Here is a 24,621-nt window from a genome sequence, read left to right as displayed (position 1 = left end):
TTTAGTTCTAAGGAAGAAGCAGCTGGGCAGGCCACATAGATAGAAGAAGCTATCTTGTCAGAAAACTATAGTCATGTTTTTTATCATGCTTTTGATATTAGTCCCAGGGGAAAAAAAAATTCTGGTATGAATGGCAAATATTTTGCATTCTTCAGCTTTCCTCCCTTTGATTCAACTGGCTGGAAGAGAAAACCATACCGCACAGTTGGAATCTTTTAAGTAACGAAAGAGTAACCAGCTTTCCTTCTTTAAAGTACCCTTTTGAAAGCCAGTCAGTCTAAGGTTTCCCAGGTCTTTGTGTTAAGAGGTTTAGGAAATGAGATCTCTGATACACTCTGCAGTTTGTGCTGCTTGAGTTTCTGGGCTAAGAACAGTCACCCTGCTCCATCTGTGCCAAGACATGATTGCTTCTTGCAAGCTGGAGGGTTTCTATCTTCTTCTGTGCATATTTCAGTTGGATCTTTAGAGCATTATTATCTGCTTTCAGGGTATTTATTTCCTTAAAAAAAAAAAAAGAGGTATGTTAATAAAGCAGCAATGAATGGCAAATTAGTTACAGTATTGGGAGTACTACACTTGATTGGCATCTGTTCACTGTGGCTGAGAATTAAAAAGTGTTTTCAAGGCACGTATTTTGCCCTGAATAAAAAATAACACATTAAATATCAAATGAGCATGTGTAAACAACAATTAGTTTTGTTATATCAAAGATGTGAGTGGCTAGCAGGCAGAATAAACCATTCCTGGGCAATAGATGAATAATGAGAAAATCTTTGAATATTGTGTAGCAGACCTAAACTTGGCAGAAATAGTCTTGGTCAGGTCTGAGGTATGAAACCAGTGACTTGGAATTCTATAATATGTGATATTATAGTTCACATGAGATATTACATATATAATCATATTACATATTTTCTCCTCCAAATCATTGAAAACTAACAGACTTTTGAGAAAGATAAGAATTTTATCCCATCCCCCTAAACTGGGATTTATTTAATTTGCAGTGATTTAGTTATAGAGGCAGCTGTTGATTTCCAGTGTTGCAAATGGCAGAATTTCATTCTTTGTTTATGGCTGAGTAATATTCCATTGCATGTATGTATATGTGTATATATATCATACATCTTCTTTATCAATTCATCTGTTGATGGACACTTAAGTTGCTTCTGTATCTTGGCTATTGTAAATAATGGTAAGAACATTGGGGTGCGTGTATCTTTTTGAATTAGTGTTTTCATTTTCTTTGGATATATACCCAGGAGTGGAATTTTGCTGGATCATATAGTAGTTTTTTTCAGTCTTTTGAGAAATCTCCATAGTGTTTTCCATATTGGCTGCACCAATTTTCATTCCCCCCAGCAGTGCACGAGGGTTCCCTTTTCTGAACATCCTCATGAGCACTTGTTATCTTGTGTTCTTGATGGTAGCCATCCTAACAGGTGTGATGATATCTCATTGTGGTTTTCAATTGCACTTCTCTGATGATTAGTGATGTGGAGCATCTTTTCATGTACCTGTTGGCCATTTGTATGTTTTCTTTGGGAAAAAAAGTCTATATAGTTCTTCTGTTTTGTAATCAGATTTTGTTGTTATTGAGTTGTATGAGTTCTTTACATATTTTAAAGAACTCCTTACCAGATACATCATTTGCAAATATCTTCCCCCATTCAGTTGATTGCCTTTTCATTTTATTGATGGTTTCCTTGCTGTGCAAAAGCTTTTTAGTTAATGTAGTCTCATTTGCTGATTTTTTGCTTTTGGTGTCATATCCAAAAATTCATTGCCAAAGACCAGTGACAAGGAGCTTCTTCCTTCGTTTTTTTCTAGGAGTTTCATAGTATCAGGTCTCAAACGTTTACCTCTTTGATCCATTTTGAGTGAATTTTTATCAGTGGTGTAAGATGGGGGTTGAATTTCATTGCTCTGCATGTGCTTATCCAGTTTTCCCAACACCATTTGTGAAGAGACTTTCCTTTCTGCTTGGGTGCTCTGGGCTCCCTTGTCGAATATATTAGTTGACTGTATATGCAGGGATTTAATTCTGGGCTCTTTTCTGTTCCATTGGTTTGTGTGTGTTTTTGTGCCAGTACCATACTGTTTTTATTACTGTAGCTTTGTAGTATAATTTGAAATTAAGTGTGGTACCTCCAGCTTTGTGCTCTTTCATCAGGATTACTTTGGTTATTCAGGATCTTTCATGGTTCCATATAAATTTTAGGACTGTTTTCTTCTATGTCTGTAAAGAATTCCATTGGTATTTTGATGAGGATTGCATTGAATCTATAGATTGCTTTGGAGAGTATGGATATTTTAACAGTTTTTTTGAAAAAATTTATTTTATTGAAGTCTAGTTGATTTACAATGTTATTAGTTTCTGCTGCACAGCAAAGTAATTCAGTTATACGCATATATATATTCTTTTTCATATTCTTTTCCATTATGGTTTATCACAGGATATTGAATATAGTTCTCTGTGCTGTACAGTAGGACCTTGTTTATCCATTCTGTATGTTAATAGTTTGCATTTGCTAATCCCAAATTCCCAATCCACCCCTCCCCCACCCCCCTCGGCAACCACAAGTCTGTTCTCTGTGTCTGTATGTTTCTGTTTCATGGATAAGTTCATTTAGGTCATATTTTAGATTCCACATGTAAGTGATATCATATGGTATTTTTCTGACTGACTTCACTTAGTATGATAATCTCTAGGTCCATCCATGTTGCTGCAAGTGACATTATTTCATTCTTTTTTATGGCTGAGTAGTATTGCATTGTGTATATATATATATATATATATACCACTAAATCCATACCACGTCTTTATCCATTCGTCTATTGATGGGCACTTAGTTTGCTTCCATGTCTTGGCTGTTGTAAATAGTGCTGCTGTGAACAGCAGGGTTCATGTATCTTTCTGAATTATAGTTTTGTCCAGATATATGCCCAGGAATGGGATTGCTGGATCACATGGTAGTTCTACTTTTAGTTTTTTAAGGAACCTCCATACTGTTTTCCATAGTGGTTGCACCAATTTACATTCCCACCAACAGTGTAGGAGGGTTCCCTTTTCTCCACACCCTCTCCAGCGTTTATTATTTGTAGACTTTTTAATGATGGCCATTCTGACCAGTGTGAGGTGGTACCTCATTGTAGTTCTGATTTTCATTTCTCTAATAATTAGTGATGATGAGCATCTTTTCATGAGCCTTTTGGCCATCTGTATGTCTTCTTTGGAAGGAAAGAATTCAGGTCTTCTGCCAGACATTTTAGCAATCTTAATTCTTCTGATCCATGAACACAGGATGTCTTTCCATTTGTGTCTTCGATTTCTTTCTGCAAAGTCTTGTAGTTTTCATTGTAGAAATCTTTCATTTCCTTGATTAAATTTATTCCTATTGTTTCTGATGCTATTGTGAATGGGAAAGATTTCTTTCTTTTTCAGATGTTTCGTCTTTAGTGTATATAGAAATGCAACTGATTCTATAAGTTGACTTTGTATACTGCAGTTTAACAGAAAATGTTTATTAGTTTCAACAGTTTTTTTTGCTTAATCTTTAGGTTTTTCTATATACAGACTCATCATCTGCAGACAGTGACAGTTTTGCTACTTCTTTCCTGATTTGGATGCTTTTTTACTTTCTTGTCTTGCCTAATTGCTCTAGCTGAGACTGTCAGTACTTGAATAAGTGGTGAGAGTGGGCATCCTCGTCTTGTTCTTGGTGGAAAAGCTTTGAAATTTTCTCCACTGAGTATAATGTTAGCTGTGGGTTTGTCATATATGGCCCTTATTATGTTGAGGTATATTCCTTTTATCCAGTCTGAGCAGGGTTTTTATCATGAAAGGATGTTGTATTTTGTCAGATGTTTTTCTGCATCTGTTGAGATGACCACATGATTTTTATCTTTCATTTTACTAATGTGATGATTACATTTATTGATTTGCCTATGTTGAACTGTGTTTGCATCCTAGGGATAAACCCCACTTTTCATAGTGTATAAAAATCTTTTGATGTGTTCTTGAGTTCAGTTTGCTAATATTTTGTTGAGAATTTTTGCATGTATAGTCATCAGTGATACTGGTCTGCAGTTTGGTTTTCTTATAGTTTCCTTATCTGGCTTCGGTATCAGGGTGAAACTGCCCTTGCAGAATGAGTTTGCAAATATTTCCTCTATTTTTTGGAAGGTTTTAAGAAGGACTGGTGTTAATTCTTTGAGTATTGGGTAGAATTTGCCAGTGAAGCTGTCTGATCCTGGGGTTTTCTGTGTTGGGAGGATTTTGATTACTGATTCAATGTCTCTGTTATTGGTCTGTTCAGATTTTCTGTTTTTTCTTGATTCAGTCTTATTTGGTTGTGTATTTCTGTAAATTTATTCATTTCTTCTAGGTTATCTAGTTTGTTGGCATATAATTATTCATATAATAGTCTCTTATGGTCCTATGTATTTGTGTAGTAACAGTTGTAATGTCTCCTTTTGTCATTTTAATTTTACATATTTGAGCCTTCTCCCTCCCTCCCTTTCTTTCTCTCCCTCTCTCTCTGGCTGTGTCAGGTCTTAGTTGCAACACGCGGGATCTTCGTTGCGGCATGTGGGACCTTTCATTGCAGTGCATGGGCTCCAGAGCACGTGGGCTTAGTTGCCCTGCGGCATGTGGGAATCTTAGTTCCCCGACCAGGGATTGAACCTGCGTCCCCTGCATTGGAAGGCAGATTCTTTACCACTGGACCACCAGGGAAGTCCCTCTTTTTTCTTAGTGTGAATAAAGGTTTGTCCATTTTGTTTATCTTTCGTCAGTGTACATGAAGCTTTGGTTTACTGTGGTGCAACTGGCCGTTTTAAGGGCAGTTACTGTTAAATGATTATTCACAATCGATTTTGTTGATCCTTTCTATTTATTTTTTTTTCTGGTCTCTATTTTATTTATTTCCAGTCTGATCTTTTTCCTCCTGATAGCAGCAAGTTGACGTGGGGCAGGCTCACCCAACTCCCTTGGCTTCACAGCCCTCTCTGAGGTCCTATGAAGCTATTCTCTTCTCTGAAGCACAGGTGGGTAGAAATCTACTGGGTGGTCTGGTGTAAGGTGTAGAGTCACTTTTGTTTATGAATGACCAGTTTAGCTGTAAAGGGGAGAGATAAAAAGAGCAACACATGCCACCATGATGCTGATGTTGCTGGTCTTCAAGACTTTGCATCTCATGTTTTTACCTTACTTATACCATACTGATTACCCCCCAAAATATGGGGGGGGGTAATTTGGGATACATGAGTTGTTTCTCAACATAAATTACCTAGATAGCTGTCTATTAGCTACTGTGTAATATTGAGTATTTGCTATGTGCCAGGTACTGCGTTACATGATTAATAGAGGTGGATATAGTATCAGACTGGGGATTTGAACCTCAGAGGCTTTGCATTTTCTTTTGTCCTGTGCTGGTTTAGAGGTATACACATACTTAAAAATAATGTATAATATTTATTATAATATGAATATTACATATTATTTTAAATACTCTAAAACATGCATAGTGAATTCTGGTCCTTAGGTCCCAATGACAAAAGTAAAGAGGGTTTACCAGCTCTGGTATTACTGGGTAGGAATGAATACTGGACCTAACTCACTCACTCACCTGAAATCTTTCTACCACCCACTTCTTGCAGCAAGAAGTCATTGTTGCCAACAACTACATTGCTCCTTTTACATGGCATGTAAAATGTCAGGATCTGAAACAAGCTGTAGAGTGTGCATGGACTGTATTTTACAGAGGCCCAAACAGGTCACAGAGTTTAACAGCAGGAGTAAGAAAGATCTGGGACTAGAAGCACAGATCTTTGTCCCCAAGACTGAAGTTCTTTCTACTCTATCAAGTTCACTTTTCAAGGTTTCTTTCTTTCATTGTTCTTGAAAGTTGATTGTGGCTGCTTCTACCCCTAGAGGGCTTTGTGTCACCCACATCAGAAGATGTTCTGATTGATTCTTAAAGCATGTCTTAAAATATTCTGAATGAGTGAGTACTTTTCATCCAGAAAATCTGTTCTTTTCTCAAGTGTTCCTCCTAATATTATGTTTTTGTTCTAGGCACCAAACCAAGAGTTTCACATACATTATCTAACTTGTTTCTTCAATTCAATTCCTGGGGGTCTGACAGGGAAGGTGCAACACTGAGGACCAGGTAGGGAATCCTGAGAACCTCTTGGGCAGTTTTACTATGTAGTGTGTAGAATTATGTAAGGAATTCTAGCCAGTTAGATGTTGGTTTTGTGTTTGTACTGATTGATTGATAGGCCTCCAAAAACACATTGCCAGCCTTGATGTTTTGGGGAAAAAAGGCAGACAGGCCTTACCCTATCTTTGGTAAGAAACTACTGTCCCCTGACAAGAGGTCTGTCTAAACCAGCTCTCATTCTGAGCTTTGTACTCTAAACAAACAAGTAATTAGTGATGACCCTATGGAATTGAGTATTTGGACAACCGCCTGTTGTCCCAGCTCCTACTTTCCTTTCTTTTCTCTTTTTTTAACCTTATTATCCCCCTTCTTATCAAACCTTGGCATCATATTCTTCTTTTCTTGGTAAACCTTATTTTGTCTTTTCTAATACCTCCATTAGATAACTTATAATTAGGACATTGTGAGCCTAACAGAAAAAAAGCAACTCTGCTACCACAACTGTTACCATTTACATTATATTGCTATAGATTATAATCAGTGGTGCATTTTCCAACTACTGTTGATGATTTAGCTGTGTGTGTGTATGTAAATCAGCACCATCCCCTCATGTTTTAGAGAAGAGTTCCCTCATTCTGTATTAAGAAGGAGGCTTTTTCTGCAGTGAGCTAAATACTCTCTTCCTTTTTTTGATAGCACAGTGATCACCTCCCTTCTTTTAGGAAGATGTCCAGGCAACCATGAAGGCCCCCAAAGACCTCTAGGGAGGGAGGATTTAGGCAGCTTGCTTTTAAGTCTAGAAAAAGGGTGTGGTGTCACCACAGTAAAGCTGATCAATAGAAACTGGTTTTTCTCAAGGAGCCTACTGTGAACAGAGCTTTGGGCCCTGGTACCAACACTTTGAGATTGTACCTTTATGGCAATAGGAGCCCTGTCTATCCTGTCCTAGTTATGTAATGTGAACCAGGGCCCCCACTGGTTTGAGACAAAGCACAATCTTTCTTTTTTTTTTTTCCCCTTTATTGTTCTAATAATCAACCTGGTCTGAATCTTGAGTTTACATGTTCTTCCCTGGTTTAGCCCCACTTTTCTCAGAGTCTGAAAAAAAGGAAAAAGAAGGTACCTGTTCCAGCTCTTGGTAGGTTGGGAGTCTGAGGTGACGGAGCTCCTCCTTTGATTTTATGAGGGATTCTTTATTCTCCCACTTGACGAAAGCCTGCTTTCTGACCAAGACTGGGCTGGGGCATGGAGATGTAGTGCTGGGAAGTACATACAGAGTATCCTGGGCTGTCTTCCTTGGGGAGGACAGCACAAAGTGACTGGAAGGGCCCTCACTGCCAAGCCAAGACAGTGCTTCGGTCTGGGTGGCCTTGTGGGCAACAGTCCTCTTCAGCCGAACAGAAATCTTCTGTGCGGACACTCCCATGAGCATGATGGTCCGATCCTTACTCTCCTCATTGTGTTGTTCCACAGCCTCCCCGTTAGGGAATGTGAAATGTCCTTCCTCTGGTGCTGGAGGAAGGTACGTGACATGTTAGTACTTTGCCTCAGAAAAGCAGAGACTCAATATTGACACATTAGTTTCAAATGAGACTCTTCTTATTGTTACAGGAGTTCCATAGGCCCAAAGTGGACTCATTTTCAAGCAGGCAGTTTAGGGGGTGAGGGGGCTGAAATCCAGGGGCCTTGCTGGCCGAGCTATGGCCACTGGTGTCAGGCTGCATCCACCCTGAGGAAAGGCCATCCTTAAAGGCTCCTTTTCTGTTGCTTTTTTCTATTTGCTTGCTTTCTTTTGCTCCCCAAAAGGTAGCGTGCCTAAGATTCCGTCCCAAGCTTTCTGTATGTCTAGGGTTTATATTTACCATTTAATAGATAAAGTAGTCGGTTTTTTCATTACAAGCAGACCTTGCCAAATAGCACTTCTACAGCAATTTTCATTTGTTGCCCACGATACACCTATGTTTAACCTACCTATTAGTGTACTTCCTGGCAGTTCTAGGAAAGCCTCAGAAGTCCTCCTCTTGTCACTATTGGGCAAAGCTCTGGGGACTGGGGAGAGATGGTCTGGAGAAGAGAAACCTCTAGGTGCAGCCCCTTTCCAGGCTTCACTCTGAGGCCGCAGACCTTCATGCTGCTCTCTGCCACTTCTCCCCCAAGAAAGTCTGCATTGTGTGTGACAGAATTGTGGTGCCCACAGGTGAAATGGAACTCTTAAAATGCAGGGTGCAAAATATACAGGCATATCTTCCACAAGCATATTTGTGGTGGTTTTTATTACAGGTAGGAAGGATAAAGGTAATCTTTCCTCCCTGAAAACTGTATTCGTCCACCTTCACTTTCCAATATGAATATTCCCAGTGCCTGCTTACCATGGAGCAGATCTTTGGCTCCCAACGAGCAAAGGCTGGACGCTGGCCCCACAGAGGTGCTGTTCTCTGTGGGAGCTGTTGAGTTCTTGGCTCGCTTCTTGCACTCGAACACAACCAGGTCTTTGCATTGTTTGTGGCAGTTCATCCCGCAGTCTGTGGACAAGACACCCTGATCAGGAAGTCTTTCACTTTCTCCTCCAGGGTCTCAAAACCACATGCATGCAGTGCTCTCGTCACACATGCCTGTCCTGTCTTCTGGAGCTAGGACACTTAACACTTCTATTGAACTTAGCATTCTTCTCACTGGGTCAACCCTGGATCTCACAACCTTGTCACAGCCCTTATGAGTCTGGGAATCAGAAGTGGCATCCTGCTCTCCTAGACAGGACTGGTGTTTTTCTTGGTCATCCTGCACATACTGCCTACTCTAAGGAGCCCCTCTGGAGGCTCCCAGCTGTTAGGTCTTATTCTTTCTTCCTTGCAGTAAAAGGTCTTTTCTCTTTTACTTCTGAACTTTTCTAGTCATAAGGAAGGACAATTATCCTGAGATATCTACTGATAAAAGGAAAGCTGACAAGGGCCTTTGGTAATCACTTATCTTTTGTTTCAGAAGTGATTCTGTGCCTGTCTGTCTTTGGGGACCCATGACCATATGAGAGCATAATCTGCCAATCATCCCCATTTCCAGGGCAAACAAGATGAGGTTGTGAGGTGTGCTGAGAAGCTGTGGACTGAATGGACAACTACTATGGGTAGAACATGCTTTACAGGAAAGCCTCTCAGACCAGGAAAGACAACACACTGGACAAAGCTGGGCCTTACCTTTACACCGATACCCTTGTTTGATCACTCCCCAGAGCTGTGAGACAAAGAAGAGAGTTAGAATGCACCACAGGTCCTTCATCTACCGGGTAGGAGGCTAGACACTGACATCCATTCTTTATTTTCCCTCATTCTACTCTACCTCAAGCGGGAAGGAAACCTCATTTATCTCTCTCATGTGTCTTAATCCCTCCTGGCCTTAAACTGAAAACAGGAAAAGTTGGTGCTGATCAGAGGTAAATGTTCTCAAGAAGCTTACTACAGTGGATTTATGACCCAGGCCTGAAGTGGATGAATTACAGGACAAATAGGCTTCTTGAGACTCCAAACTAAAGAGCAAGTATACAGAATCCTGGGGTCAGGGACTGAGTTTAGGAGGAAACTGTTGGTCGGGGTGGGACAGAGGAGGGGCAGAGCCCAAGTGACTTCTTAAAAGGCAGTTCCTTTTGAAGGGGTGAGGATGTCTCATATTTCTCTTTTCTAACATCTGAAACAGCATATGGATATAATACTTTGAAAGTATATCCCAAATTCAACATTTCCTCACCATTTATCCCAGGCCCTTCTACCAGAGGAGAAAATAAATCAGGAAGAAACGAGAAAAGATGAGTGCAAGTAAAACCCATGCCTTTGAGGACGAGGTTATTGTAAGGTGTGTGCTTAGGCTCTAGGCAGGAAGAGTTGATAGGTGCATGAGGTCTGTACCTGGCTTAATCACTTAACCTGTCTCATACCCCTCCCCACGTTCAACCCGGAAGCACTCTGAGAACAACTCACAAATCCAGCACAGTTGTCACAGAAAGTGGGCTTCAGGTAGGTTGTCTCTTGGAAGCTGTGAGGAAAGCCCAGGCCCAGCTTGGAGTAGATGGAGCTGGCCCTCATGAAGTAGGCAGTGATCTCTTCTCTGCTGATGAGGCCTTCCCTGCCCACAAATGAGCAACAAGGATGTGAGCGGGGCTGGGTAGCAAGGCTGCTTCTAGCCTTAGAAACTCACTTTCTTTGTATCCTTGAGGGGTAGTACAGTATGTATTACCTGACAGTTACTTCCGTGAGCCCTCCTTTTAATGAGGATGCCTGGGTAGCATGTGTAAGGAGGTGAGATGGCATTACTCATTTCCAGAGTCACTCTTTGGCTAAACCAGGTTTTCCTAACTAACTTAACCAGTATCCACAAGACTTGAAAAAGAAGTGATGGAAATGTGGGTGCAGGGAGACACCTTACGCTGAGGTTTCTGACTTTAGACAGTACCTACTATATAACTGGAACCCGCCAACCAAACATCTGGTCTCACACAGGGAACCAACTTCTTGAGAAAAGTAAATATGCAAAATATTAGTAAATATTAGTTGTTCCTCCTAATCTGTAAGGACAAAGCAAGAAGGAAGACTAAACTTCTTCTTACTTACAGTTGACTCTTCCTAAACTGGCAGAATTATGGAGTCTTCAACTCTGAGGCATTTAAAACATGCATTTTTAATGGTCTGTTGTGGTCCAAACTGAAGCCGGAGAGGCATTTGCTTGATAATGGCTCTCTTAGCACCGAAATTCATTAAGTGACCACATCAGCAACACATCTGAGTTTACAGATTCTTCTAGTGACACACCCATAAAGCATTCTTACCAACAGGTTCATAGCCACATATTCCCACACACAAACCCTCACCTGTCTTTGTCCATCACACAGAAGGAAAATGGAAAACTCGCAGCAATCTTTTCAAATTCTTCCTGGGAAATGTATCCATCCTGGTCATGATCATAGTTCTTGAAGACAGACTATGAAAAAGGAGTTTCTTTGGTGATTACCAAAGAGAAACCAATCATAGTCAAATGACACAGGGGCCAGAACACCTCAGTCTGAGTGAGAGGAACAAGGAAACCTGCTCCTTAAGCTGCTGCTGAGATTCAGTGGGTCACATCCCAGGTCTCTGCAGGTACCAGCATCTGGAGGGTGGCCAGATGCTTTCAATTCCATTAGCATGTCAATATGCCCTCACCCCAGTTGCTCTCTACTCCTAGCTCACTGCACTGAGGGATGTTCCCCCTTCACTCTGCCCTTTCTTCACTGCACAGCTCAGATTGCCACTTCTCTGCTCCCTACCCCCTCTTAATCCTCTACCAATTGTTCTGTCACTTGCTGGCTCGTACTTTTCTTGTTACACTGGAATGGTTCACAGGATAAATGTAGAAATATGAAGGTATGTACCCCTCCTCAGCATTTAGCACAGTGAATTGAATCAAGCAGTGCCACACTTTTCAATTTTAGATTCTCCTTATCACCCTTACACTCAAACCTTTTCCAACCTCTCTCCGCCCCCAAATCAACTGACAACCTTTAAATATATGCTCTCTTGCTAGGTCTTTAAGAGGTACACCTGCCCCCCATATGAGGCCAAAGTGTGTTGGCAAAATGTAACTTCTGAACTGTTCTGCAGCCACAATATGAGAAGTAACGGGTTCCCTGTGCTCACATAGGAACGAGTTTCAAATTTCTTACCTTTGTGTTTCTACCACTGTGCTCCCCTCTCCCCCCACACCGAACTAAGCAAGGCAGTGCCTTGCTTTTCGTCTGTGGAAACACAGCTGTACTTACATCCACCATCCTCTGAACATGTTTGCTTATGGTCTTTGGATCAGGTTTGGGAGATACTCCAGAGGCCCAGTCCACTACTACTGGTGGCTTTGAAGGTGTTAGTGGCTAAAATGAAATATTCAGAGAAATCCCCATGACTATAATGCAATGCTATAACCTTCAGCTCCTTCCTTTCCCATTAGCTGGTAGCTGCATCTGTGGACAACCCTCAACTATGTGCAGTGGCAAGGAGCAGAGGGCCCACACGTAATTGAAATCTAGAACAGCAACCTTGGCTGACACAAGTATTGTGCTTTACAGTTTACAAAGAGCTCCTCACATACACTGTCTCCGTCTAAGATAATTTAAAATTCTCAATATGCCTAGAGTTTCACTTCCCTCTCCATTAAACCTTTTGTTGAAGCTATTGACAAAGAGTAAAGTAGATCATTTAAATTTCCTCTCTCTAAAGCAACTACAGAAAGAAGAACAAACAAAACCCAAAGTTAGTAGAAGGAAAGAAATCATAAAGATCAGAGCAGAAATAAATGAAATAGAGATGAAGAAAACAATAGCAAAGATCAATGAAACTAAAAGCTGGTTCTTTGAAAAGATAAACAAAATTGATAAACCTTCAGCCAGACTCATCAAGAAAAAGAGGGAGAGGGCTCAAATCAATAAAATTATAAATGAAAAAGAAGTTGCAACTGACACCACAGAAATCCAGACTACTACAAACAACTCTGTGCCAATAAAATGGACAACCTAGAAGAAATGGACAAATTCTTAGAAAGATACAAGCTTCCAAGACTGAACCAGGAAGAAATAGAAAATATGAACAGACCAATTACAAGTACTGAAACTGATTTAAAAACTTCCAACAAACAAAAGTCCAGGACCAGATGACTTCACAGGTGAGTTGTATCAAACATTTAGAGAAGAGTTAACACCTGTCCTTCTCAAACTCTTCCAAAATATTGCAGTGGAAGGAACACTCCCAAGCTCATTCTAGGAGGCCACCATCACCCTGATAACCAAAACCAGACAAAGATACCGCCCCCCCCCCCAAAAAAGAAATTACAGGCCAGTATCACTGATGAACATAGATGCAAAAATACTCAACAAAATATCAATACTAGCAAACCGAATCTAATAATACATTAAAAGGATCATACACCATGATCAAATAGGATTTATCCAGGGATGCAAGGATTTTTCAATATCCGCAAATCAATCAGTGTGATACACCACATTAACAAACTAAAGAGTAAAAAATCATATAATCATTTCAATAGATGCAGTTAAAAGCTTTTGACAAAATTCAACACCCATTTATGATAAAAACTCTCCAGAAAGTGGGCATAGAGGGGACCTACCGCAACATAATAAAGGCCATATATGACAAACCCACAGCTAACATCATTCTCAATAGTGAAAAGCTGAAAGCATTCTCTCTAAAACCAGGAACAAGACAAGGATGTCCACTGTCTCCAATTTTATTCAACATAGTTTTGGAAGTCCTAGCCATGGCACTCAGAAAAGAAAAATAAAAGGAATCCAAATTGGAAAAGAAGTAAAACTATCACTGTTTGCAGATGACATGATACTATACACAGAACATCCTAAAGATTCTACCAGAAAACTACTAGATCTCATTAGTGCATTTGGTAGTTTCAGGATACAAAATTAATACACAGAAATCTCTTGCATTCCTACACACTAACAATGAAAGATCAGAATGAGAAATAAAGGAAACAACCTAATTTACTATTGCATCAAAAGAATACCTAGGAATAAACCTAAGGAGACAAAACACCTGTACTCCAAAAACTATAAGACACTGATGAAAGCAACTGAGGATGACACAAACGGAAAGATACACCATGTTCTTGGATTGGAAGAATAAATATTGTCAAAATGACTATACTACCCAAAGTAATCGACAGATTCAATGTAATCCCTATCAAATTACCAATGGCATTTTTCACTAGAACATTTTTATGTTCACTAGAACATTTTTCACTAGAACAAAAAATTTTAAAATTTGTATGGAAACACAAAAGACCCCAAATAGCCAAAGCATCCTGAGAAAGAAAAACTGAGCTGGAGGAATCAGGCCCCCTGACTTCAGACTATACTACAAAGCTACAGTAATCAAAACAGTATGGTATTGGTACAACAACAGAAATATAGATCAATGGAACAGGATAGAAAACCCAGAAATAAACCTACACACCTATGGTCAATTAATCTATAATAAAGGAGACAAGAATATACAGTGGAGGAAAGACAGTCTCTTCAATAAATGGTGCTGGGAAAGCTGGACAGCTATGTGTAAGAGAATGAAATTAGAACATTCTCTAACACCATACACAAAAATAAACTCAAAACAGATCAAGACCTAAAGGTAAGGCCGACACTATAAAACTCTTAGAAGGAAACATAGGCAGAACACTCTTTGACATAAGTCACAGCAAGATCTTTTTTGATCCACCTCCTAGAGTAATGAAAATAAAAACAAAAACAACTGGGACCTAATTAAACTTAAAGGCTTTTGCACAGCAAAGGAAACCATAAAAAACAAAAAGACAACCCACAGAATGGGAGAAAATATTTGCAAATGAAGTGGCCGGCAAAGGATTAATCTCCAAAATGAACAACTCATGCAGCTCTATATCAAAAAAAAAAACAACCCAATCAAAAAATGGGCAGAAGATCTAAATAGACATTTCTCCAAAGAAGACATACAGATGGCCAAAATTCACATGAAAAGATGGTCAACATCACTAATTATCAGAGAAATGCAAATCAAAACCACCATGAGGTATCACCTCACACTGGTCAGAGTGGCCATCATCAAAATGTCTACAAACAATAAATGCTGGAGAGGGTGTGGAGAAAAGGGAACCCTCCTACACTATTGGTGGGAATGTAAATTAATACAGCCACTATGGAGAACAGTTAAAAGCCAAAAATAGAGCAACCATATGATCCAGCAATCCCACTCCTGGGCATATATCTGGAGAAAACCATAATTCGAAAAGATACATGCACCCCAGTGTTCACTGCAGCACTATTTACAATAGCCAGGACATGGAAGCAACCTAAATGTCCATCGACAGAAGAAAGGATAAAGAAGATGTACATATATACGATGGAATATTACTCAGCCATAAAAAAGAATGAAATAATGCCCTTTGCAACAACGTGGATAGACCCAGAGATTATCATACTAAGTAAGTCAAATATATGATATCACTCATATGTGGAATCTAATTTAAAAAATGATACGAATGAACTTATTTACAAAACAGAAACAGACTTACAGATATCAAAAACAAACTTATGGTTACCAAAGGGGAAATGTTGGGGGGAGGGATAAAACAGAAACTTGGGATTAACATACACACTCTACTATATATAAAACAGATAACCAACAAGGACCTACTGTATAGCACAGGAAACTCTACTCAATATTCTGTGATAACCTATATGAGAAAAGAATCTGAAAAAGAATGAATATATGTATACGTATAACTGAATCACTTTCCTGTACACCTGAACAGCAGGTACACTCCAATAACATTAAAAAAAATTTTTCCTCTCTGTTCTCTACTTACTATTTAGTAGAGAGAAGGATGAGGAGAAAAATAGCTAAGAGGCAGGAAGACACACAAGGAAAAAAAAAAAGTGAGGCCTAGACGAGCTGAGATGGAATCCATTCCTAGGTATCTGAGACTTGGCCCAAATTAAAATCTCTTCAAAAAACGAAAGAAGGTCCCCTTTTCATTGGAATGCCCTCTAACACCCTGAAACCTGCCGAATATGTTCAGTAAACATCTTTGGTTACAACAGGATGCTAGAACTTGATCTTTCTGTATAGAAACAATGAAATTTAGCCATCTGAACAGATAAGCTGAATTTCTCACGTACGGGCAACTCTCTGCCCTTGAGTACCACTTGCTTTGGAGCTAGGAAGCTGCCCAGGAGACTGGGAATTATTGGGTCTTCAGAAGGAAGACTGAAATTATTTCACCTGCCTGTAGGAAGCCAGGGCCAGATAACCTGTGAAGTCCCTACTGTGCAGCCAGGACTGTGTACAATTTTGAGGACTTCTCATCAGAAGAGGTCAAAAGACCCAGCAGACTGCTCTTCCTGACCCACGTGAATACAAGATGTGGGGGCTTTTCTATCTACCAAGTTGAAAGTCCTCTGAAGCTGAGCATCTGATTAATATACATATCATTATCATCAACAAATCATGAAGAGAAACAACTGCCTTGAGGACACTTTATAATTAATAGGCGGGAGAGGTCACTCCAGCCCACCATGCTATATCCCTTCTCTAACTAGTAAACCACTGGCCGATTCCCTCACTCCTTCTGACACTCATGGCATGTAGTTATTTACTGTTCACATATTAGTCTTATCCCCTCGAGGAGTGTACAAGCTCTTTATGGTCAGGAACTATTCCTAATACATATGTTGAAGCTTTCCTTATTCCTAGCACAATGTTGGGCACATAGTAAAAACATAATATGCTTTTTAAACTGAACTAAAGTCCATTCCAAGATGGATGACCTTGATGAGAGGCTTGTAAAGCACCTGTTACACACGGGAGTCAATGTGAAAAACTCACTGGGGCTTTGTGGTTCCTGGGTTCCCGGGCATAAGAAAGCTCGTAGATTTCGTCTTCAGTGTAGTAGAGATCTAGGGATAACTGCAAATCAAAGGAGAACAGAGTTAATTGCTAGGATGCTGTTTGCCTTTCCCAGGGCTGATGTGTTTCTTTCTTGGTTCTTCCTCTCTAGTGGTTTACCCTCTTAGGCTGTAAGTCATTTGTTTTTAAAAATTCACAGAATTTTGGGGGTATAACATCTACTACTGCAGTAGGGCAAGTGTTAGTTCTTGTTAAAATATTTTTAAACTTTGGAGAAGTCTCAAGATGCCCACTTTTAAACTATGGTTTAATAGCTAAGCTTCTATGCAGACCTTAGGCCAAAGGCCCTATCTAGTCAGATGGTCCACACCTCACGTGTTCTCTCCCAAAGCAGATGGATGATCTGAAAGGACAGTTTGCATGGCCTGATACCATTAAAATTTGATTCCAGCAACAGAACCCAGTTTAAATGATAACAGGTAATATCAAACAATATTAAGTTTCATATACCTCAGAACTATAAAATTTTAGAGGAGAGAGGTCTTAGAAATAATCTTTTTCTTAATCTGGATTCTATGGATGGGCTTCAGGGGTTTCCGAACTCAAAAACATCCATATTTTTGAGTATATATGGCTTATGTATATTTTGGGGGGGAAATGCTTACAGTTTTCCTCACAGAATTTGTGAACCAAGAAAGTTAAGATTCAATGCCTCTTTCCTCAGATGATGCTGTCTAAGGCTGAAACTAGCCAAGGTCACCTGGACAACTAGCAAAAGGGCTGGCATTAGACACCAGGTGGATGCAAAGCCTGAGGCACTATCAGAATAATCCTGTGAGGTACGAAGAGGCTACAGTGATTATTCCATTCTGCAAAAAAAGCACATTAAAAATTGTCTAATTTTAGAACTTAAAGAGAAGGGAGAAGTCATTGCAGAGATGAACCCCTCTGATTTTACAGAGAAGGAAACAGAGAGTTAGAGTTATGTGCCCACAGTCAGTCACACAGCTATAACTATAGAATCACAGGTCTGGAAGGGAGCTCATCTGACCTCACCCCGCACCCAAAGTGCAAATCCTGGTCTCCTGCATCACTACAAGTGTTCCCCTGCCCTTGGCTTAAACGTCTCTGGGATCCAAGCCAGTGGTGGCAGGACCCAAATAATGAACCTATTTTTTTTTTTTTTTTTTTAACTCAATGCCTTATCCTTTTTTTTAATGAAAACCCGCTGTCTCCAATCTCTTACCAAGCCTTGTATCCTGATTTGCTATCAGCTCCTCCCAGAGAGCTTAGGACTGGCTTTTGTAGGGGGAGGGGAACACTCCTAGAGGTCCAAAGGGCATGGTGCTTAAGAGCACAGCCCCGGAGTCCCACCACCCGGGTCTGAGCCCAGGATCTGCTGCTTAATAACGTGTGGCTTCTGGCAAGTTACGTCTTTGTGCCTCAGAATCCCCATCCATAAAATGGAGGTAACGATAGTATCCACTTCACAGAGTTCTTGTGAGGCTTAACTGAGCTGATCTTTGATAAGGTAGCGCCCAGTAATTTGTCTCCCATGGGGCCTCACCGTCAGCAGGTGCACCAGGTCCTTGTTGGCCTCCAGGGGTGGGGCCACCTCTTGCAGCTGGACCAGTTCGTTGATATGATTGTAAAGGGCCAGCAGCTTGTGGACGTTCACCTTCCCCTCCTCCAGATAGTCGGGCATGGCTTCATACAGGGAGATGAGGTCCTTGAGGTGTACCCCCAGGATGGGGATCTTGAAGTGGGTGCACTCCCCGTAGGCACGCCGGTAGTTGTCATAGTTTCTGCAGGAGGACAGCAGCTCGGTCATCTCACCCAGAACCTACAAAGCAGAGGAAGAGACCCAGTCACAGGTACCATCCAGGCAGGCTGCGTTTTTGCAGCGGCCGCCTTTAACTCTCAGCTCCTACCATAATTTCACCCCGTCCCTGATTCGTCAGGCAGGGGGTGGTCCATCTAAAGGTGTAGATTCTGACTCCCCAGTTAAAACTCCAGCTTACGTCAAACATCGCAGAGTAGATTTAGAAAACGCAAGGTGTGCTTTACTACATAACTGGAAAATTCTAGATGAGGTTTTATTTACCATTTTTATGCTAAAATTGTTCTTTTAAAAAATAAATAAGCACATGATAAAAAAAGATTTAAAAAGTACAAGAGTATACAGTGCATAGTAAGTGTCTCTCTGACCTCTACCCCAAGCCATTCAGTCCCCTTCCCTAGTGTCTTCTGAATGATTCCAAAGACACCGCACCGCATAACACTTCAAGTGTGCCGCCCACGCAGCTGGCGCGGGGAAGCGTGTGTTTCCAGCGTGGCGCTTCAGTCACCTATCGCGTGCTGTTATTCCTTATGCTGCGCTCTGTGGGCCTTGGCTCGGTGAGTCTCAAGATGGACCTATGCCTAGGAAGCAGGCGACATTCCACTCATGGACCGAAACCCTGGATAGGGAGACTGAACAGACTAGACCAATTCCCAGCAGCGGACCTGAGAGAGGACGAGGCGGAGGCCGTGGGGGGCTCTGCGTTAGAGCCTGTGCTCTGCCGCGGCCAGAGGGCGCGTGGCCGCTCCCAGCACAGCAAGGGCACAGCCAGGTCTGCTGTTCCTTCCAATGCACCTGCTTTAAGTCAGCACGCAGTTCACAGAACCCCACCCCCATGTGTGGTGACCAGCCTTCTCAGAAGCAAAGACAGGAAGGAGAGACTGCTTGCCAGCCACGTCACAACACAAAACAACCATTTTAAACACTGTGCCGGAAATTCCTGTAATAGAATCGTAGCCTAAAGAAGTACCCTTTCTGCCCGATGAAGAGCTTGAGGTCTGGGAGTCAGCCCCTGGCAGTCATGTGGCTGGCAAGAGAGCCTCCTCACACACCTCTAGAAAATAGGGCGGGCGAGCGTGGAGTGTGGGAAATGCTCGCAAGACGAGAGACTAGCAGCAAAGATGACAGAGATATTTTTGTTCCCCTTGGAAGGTGAAATAAACTACTGGAGGACACTAGCTTTCATTCTGGACTTAGGAATTCACTATGCAGACCACCCTGAAGGTCAAGCAGCTACAGACAGGGAAGCACTGCTATGGGGGGACCCCAAGCTGCAGAGCAGCAAGCTACATCCTGTAAACGAAATGACACGAAGGCACTTTAAATTCTGTGATTCCCTCCCTCTGAGACACAGGCAATCTTTTCAGTTATTCTGCCTGCTCCCAGCCAGCACTATCAGGGAATTATAAGGTGACCAGACCACTGGGAGGTGGGGGTGGAGCGGTGTCCCCAGACCCCAGCATTGTCAGAGCAAGGATGATTAATAAGAGGCTTTCCGAAAAGAGGCCGAACACCTGGGAAAATGGATGGGGCAACGAGGCTCAGACATCTCTCCCTAAGAAGACAGCTCGCGGGGGGACTGGGGTTTGAGTTTAGTAAGGGAGGCCAAACGAGATGAAATACTCAGAGCAGTTGTTATCAAACCCATACCATAAGTAGCTGCATTCATATCTGTACTATATCATAGTGGTTTCCATGTGTGGTAACAGCCGCATGTATAAAGGATTAAAGTCCTTTCTATAAAATCTAATTAATAACGTAGGAAAGTGCATAGGACACTTAAGAAAAATGTTCCTCAATAAAATACCATCTATTAAAAAATGGTACCTGAAAAGCTCATTTCCAACTATCTGGGAAAATTCAGCTCTCCATAATGTCACTCTCCCAGGGTTCCAGCTAGCTAGGTTTCTAACGTGTCACTAAATAACCTCACTTGAAATGCAGACTGAACTATGGTCACTGAACCACTTTTCCTTGCTAGAGCAAGGGAGTTGGTACTAAAGATGGTGACTCCGGATACTCAGTGGCATACGAACATGGGAAAGACACACACATTGTTTCAAATCACCAGCGGGAATGGGTGCAGTAACACTGCGGCCAGACTGAGTCACAGTCACTCTCAAATCTGTGACATCCCCGTTCCTGTCCTGTGGGTTTTCTTAGGGGTTGCTTCCTTGGTATTTTGCCTGGTTGAAAAGGGATGGTGTGGTTCGGAAATGCTCTCTGGGCTGCCCCTCAAGGAGGAAACGCTGACACTGGTCCTAGGAATGCTGCTAAGGGGCCCGGGAGGAGGCAGGAGCACTGACCTTATTGATTTCATGCGGGACATGTGAACTTGTCTCCTTGAGCCTGGAGATTGAGCTGTGACAGAGCCCTCCTATCACAGCCATCAACGTATTGAAGTTCTGTAGTTGGTGGAGCTTCTGTGACACAGAAAACAGAGTCACTGTACATGTCAGTTACATTGGAGCTTAGATGCTGCCTCTCATCTCTGTGTTATGAGTCTTCCTAATTCTGGCCAAAGGCTAGCGATCAGGTATTGCAATTTTCTGTCCATTTCTTTCCTAAGGCATAATTCCAGACCAGGAGGTCCCAAATCTAGCAGAGCGTCATGTCTTCCTCCTTTAGTTTCAGCTGGTCTGTGGACCACTCTCTACAGCAGTGGCTTCTAACACCCAAAGTACTTGTTTAACACAAAGATTTCTGGACCCAAGTGCAGGTGTTCTGATTCCCTGGATCTGGGGTTGAGCTTAGGGATCTGTGCTTTTAAAGTACCTTTAGTTAACATCAGAGCAGGTGGTCCATGTACCACACTTAAAGAAACACTGGTCTAGAACATCTAGAGCTGAAAAAATATATCATTCAGCATAATCCTTTATATCCTTCACCCCAAAGTAGCCAGACTTTTATTTCTGAGGGCAACGCCAGTGCCTATATAGGACAGTAACTGGGACAGAGATGCTAGAATCTCTGTGAAATTTCAAATACGTGTTCACAGTATCTGCTTTTCTCTTATCAGATGCCTAAGCTCTGCCCCTCAAACACTAAACCCAGCCATTCAACACAACATGGGCTCACAGACCTAAATCAGGCTGTTCCAGCTCCACTAAAACCTGAAATTGCCCTTTCCTTTGCCATGTGGGCCACATTTGGTAAAACAATATAGGCTGGTAAACATCTTCTGAAAAATGTTAAAGATCTAAAGAGATCTAACCATATCCTGACCTTGAAGATGGCCTGTAGGGCCCTCTCCATACTGCCCTTGTGTGGGATGTATTAGAGTCACCGTATCTAGATCTGGGGACAGGTAAAGGTGCACAAACCCCACCAGGAGGTTCATGAGGAGAAAGCAGCTCTAATGGATAGACTAGGCTGGGGGAAGAGGGGATAATTTACCTCTTAGCCCAGGCCTAAAGTCTTAATCCAGTCACTCACCTGAGCCACCTGGATGAACTTGATGAAGACTTCAGCTCGGAGCTGGGGGGTGGGGCGGCTGAGAACCATCAGTTGTACCCACTGGGAGATGCCGTTACACAGGGCAATGGACCGCTCCATGGTAGGGTTCTCCTTCACGCAGCTATTCACAAGGTAATTCTGATAATCGGAGAACTGGGGAAAAAGAAACTCATCAGGACTGCCGCTCTGGTATTCTGGGAGACCCGAGGGGCATATTAACCTCTGCTGAGTTGATGGCTAGAATCTGCTAAGGGACAGAGGAACTCTTGGCCTTCCTCTCCTGCAGACAAGGATGGTAGGAAGGACATCTTTCTTATTCTACCCACAGCATGGTCCCTCTACATCAAAAGTCATTAGGCCTAAATGGATGTGTACACATACAAGTTAACCCAAATATTGTGTTGAGTAGATAGGGATAGTGTCCCTTCTAAATTCTAAAGAATACAGTGTACAAGAAAAATCTCAGGGGCTTCCCTGGTGGCGCAGTGGTTAAGAATCTGCCTGCCAATGCAGAGGACAAAGGTTTGAGCCCTGGTTGGGGAAGATCCCACATGCCACGGAGCAACTAAGCCCGTGAGCCAGAACTACTGAGCCTGTGAGTCTAGAGCCTGTGCTCCACAACAAGGGAAGCCACGACAATGAGAAGCCCGCGCGCTGCGATGAAGAGTAGCCCCCGCTCGCCACAACTAGAGAAAGCCTGCGCACAGAAACGAAGACCCAACACAGCCAAAAATAAATAAATAAATAAATAAATTTATTAAAAAAAAGAAAAATCTCAGTACTAGTTCCAGCTCTGGTGCTGAAGGTAAGGGAAAAAAAAAAGATAATCTCACAAAATCTACTGTGTCACACTCTCTTTTTCTCTCTCTCCTAGCTGTCTTCTTAACTTAAAAATGGGATAACATCTGTCCTATTTAGGACATGGAATTGTTATTAAGATCAAACATGATAACCTGTGAAAGCACCTTAACTTTTCAAAGTGCTACGTAAGTGTGAGGTGGTGCTAACAGGATATTATTAACCTCATGATCAAACAGACCTGTTTGGATTTCCCTCTATTCACCAACTCGAGCAGGGGTGAAGCGAGTGGGGTACATGACACTGGTTAGCTATTATTTGGGGACCACAGCTTCCCATTCACCTGGGCAATGGCATTCACTATGGCTGACAATGAAACAAACAGCAGATGTGAAGCTGGAAATGTCCCAGAAGATCACTGTGTAAGTCATGACTATAGCTACTGTGTCCCTGTCACAAACAATCCTTTTGCTCAAATAGTATAACAGAGGGAGGAGAGTTTGCTCTGCTCCAATGCTCCCATGGGAGTTTTTGGTGCTGTTCCCCAGCTATTTCCAGCTCTCCATTTCTCAACTCTGCCCTTTGAGATCAGGTGTGACCACATGACACAGTTTAGCCAGGAGAATGTCAGTGGAAGTGATGTGATGACTTCTTTTTTTTTTTTTTTTTTTGCAGAAACAAGGAAACTGTTTTAATAATGATGTTTATATTGGTAATAGGCACATTCCAGAAATAAAGAAAAATCCTCTCGCTGGGATTGTATTGGAACGAATGCTTTTCAGGGAAATTCTTTTAGGAAGTTGAGCACACTATCATTTCACACACTAAAGATCTTTAGATATTTAGGAGTTGCTGATAGACGTGACGACTTTTGAGATAGAAGAGCCAGTGAATGACTGGCCATGTTGCCTTTCCAGGCTGCAGAGATTGTGAAGATCCATGTCAAGATGAAGCCTCCCACACCCAAGCTCTGAGCACCTGTGGTCAGCAGAGGCCCCTGGTCAGACGTGTAGCAGGAGTGAAAAATAAACTTTTGCTTTGTTAGGCCACTGAGATTGGGTGGGAAGGGTTGAGGGGGTTGTTATCAGTGTACATACCTTAGCCCTGCCTGACTAGTAATACACTGATGAGAAGATCTCATAACCTAAATAAAATGAATGCAAATTAACTGAGCCCCACTTTTCTGTGCTGTGTTTGCTGATAGGTGGAAAAATATGAGTAGACCAAACCTACTCCTTAAGAGAGACATATACAGCACAAATCTTACTGGTTCTAAGAAAAAGTTCCCCTGATTCATTCCAGTGGATACATTTATATACCCCTCCCATTCTAAATGTAACATATTGAATCCACTTGTTTTTTAAAAGAATTATCTCAGTATAATTCTTCCCCCCTCCGAAGTATTATAATAATAAGCAGAAAATATCAAATGCCACTCAATTCATAGCAGAGATAAATTTCCCTCCCACCCTACGTGGGGAAAGCTGTTTAGAACTGTGTAGGGAAAATAAAAAGATCCCCCCAAAAGTCTTCTTCTACGGGGCGACCGTGACCTTCAAAAGAAATAAGGTTCAAGCTGACGCCTTCATTTGCAGCTAGAACCCTGCACCAACACTGGGGGGGCACTGGCGCAGGTGCCTTATTCTGCACTGACTCTTCCCTTCCACCTCCACTGATCTGAGCCCTGGCAGGGAGCAGACGTCCCACAGGCCTGACAGAGCAGTCCTACCAATTGGGCCCCAGAACAGCTCAGATTTCCAGTGTGATAAATGGCTCTTTTCAGTGTCCTTCCCCCGTGACAGGAGAGGCACTGCCAAATGGAAACCCCCCAGGGGGAGCGTTCCAACTGGGGCCTGTGGTTCTGTCTGAGGGGAGCCAGTGAGGAGCCTGGAGGTCCCCGTGCAGATGAATGCTTGGAGCCGTATTTCCAAATTGGGCTGGA

The 24,621-nt window shown here is 42.0% G+C and overlaps 1 protein-coding gene across 3 annotated transcripts in view; it reads right to left on the bottom strand.

The window, feature by feature from the left end:
- Nucleotides 1-24,621, bottom strand: part of RASGRP1 (RAS guanyl releasing protein 1) — a 204,428-nt gene continuing 179,807 nt past the window's right edge. For 2 of the 3 annotated variants that reach the window (XM_057544518.1, XM_007180423.2), the window contains exons 7-17: nt 21,861-22,034; nt 20,732-20,848; nt 18,153-18,428; nt 16,565-16,645; nt 11,947-12,051; nt 11,020-11,129; nt 10,133-10,277; nt 9,356-9,392; nt 8,534-8,686; nt 7,288-7,676; nt 1-499 (exon numbers count right to left, since the gene is read on the bottom strand). In XM_057544518.1, the coding sequence (XP_057400501.1) occupies nt 365-499; nt 7,288-7,676; nt 8,534-8,686; nt 9,356-9,392; nt 10,133-10,277; nt 11,020-11,129; nt 11,947-12,051; nt 16,565-16,645; nt 18,153-18,428; nt 20,732-20,848; nt 21,861-22,034 (1,722 nt within the window). In that variant the 3' untranslated portion in view covers nt 1-364. The remainder of the gene's footprint in view (nt 500-7,287; nt 7,677-8,533; nt 8,687-9,355; nt 9,393-10,132; nt 10,278-11,019; nt 11,130-11,946; nt 12,052-16,564; nt 16,646-18,152; nt 18,429-20,731; nt 20,849-21,860; nt 22,035-24,621) is intronic. The other variant, XM_007180424.2, reaches the window with a different exon arrangement.

Source organism: Balaenoptera acutorostrata, chromosome 3, assembly GCF_949987535.1.
Source record: "Balaenoptera acutorostrata chromosome 3, mBalAcu1.1, whole genome shotgun sequence".
NCBI classification, from domain to species: Eukaryota; Metazoa; Chordata; class Mammalia; order Artiodactyla; family Balaenopteridae; genus Balaenoptera; species Balaenoptera acutorostrata.
This window is presented reverse-complemented; position numbering and strand designations above follow the sequence as displayed.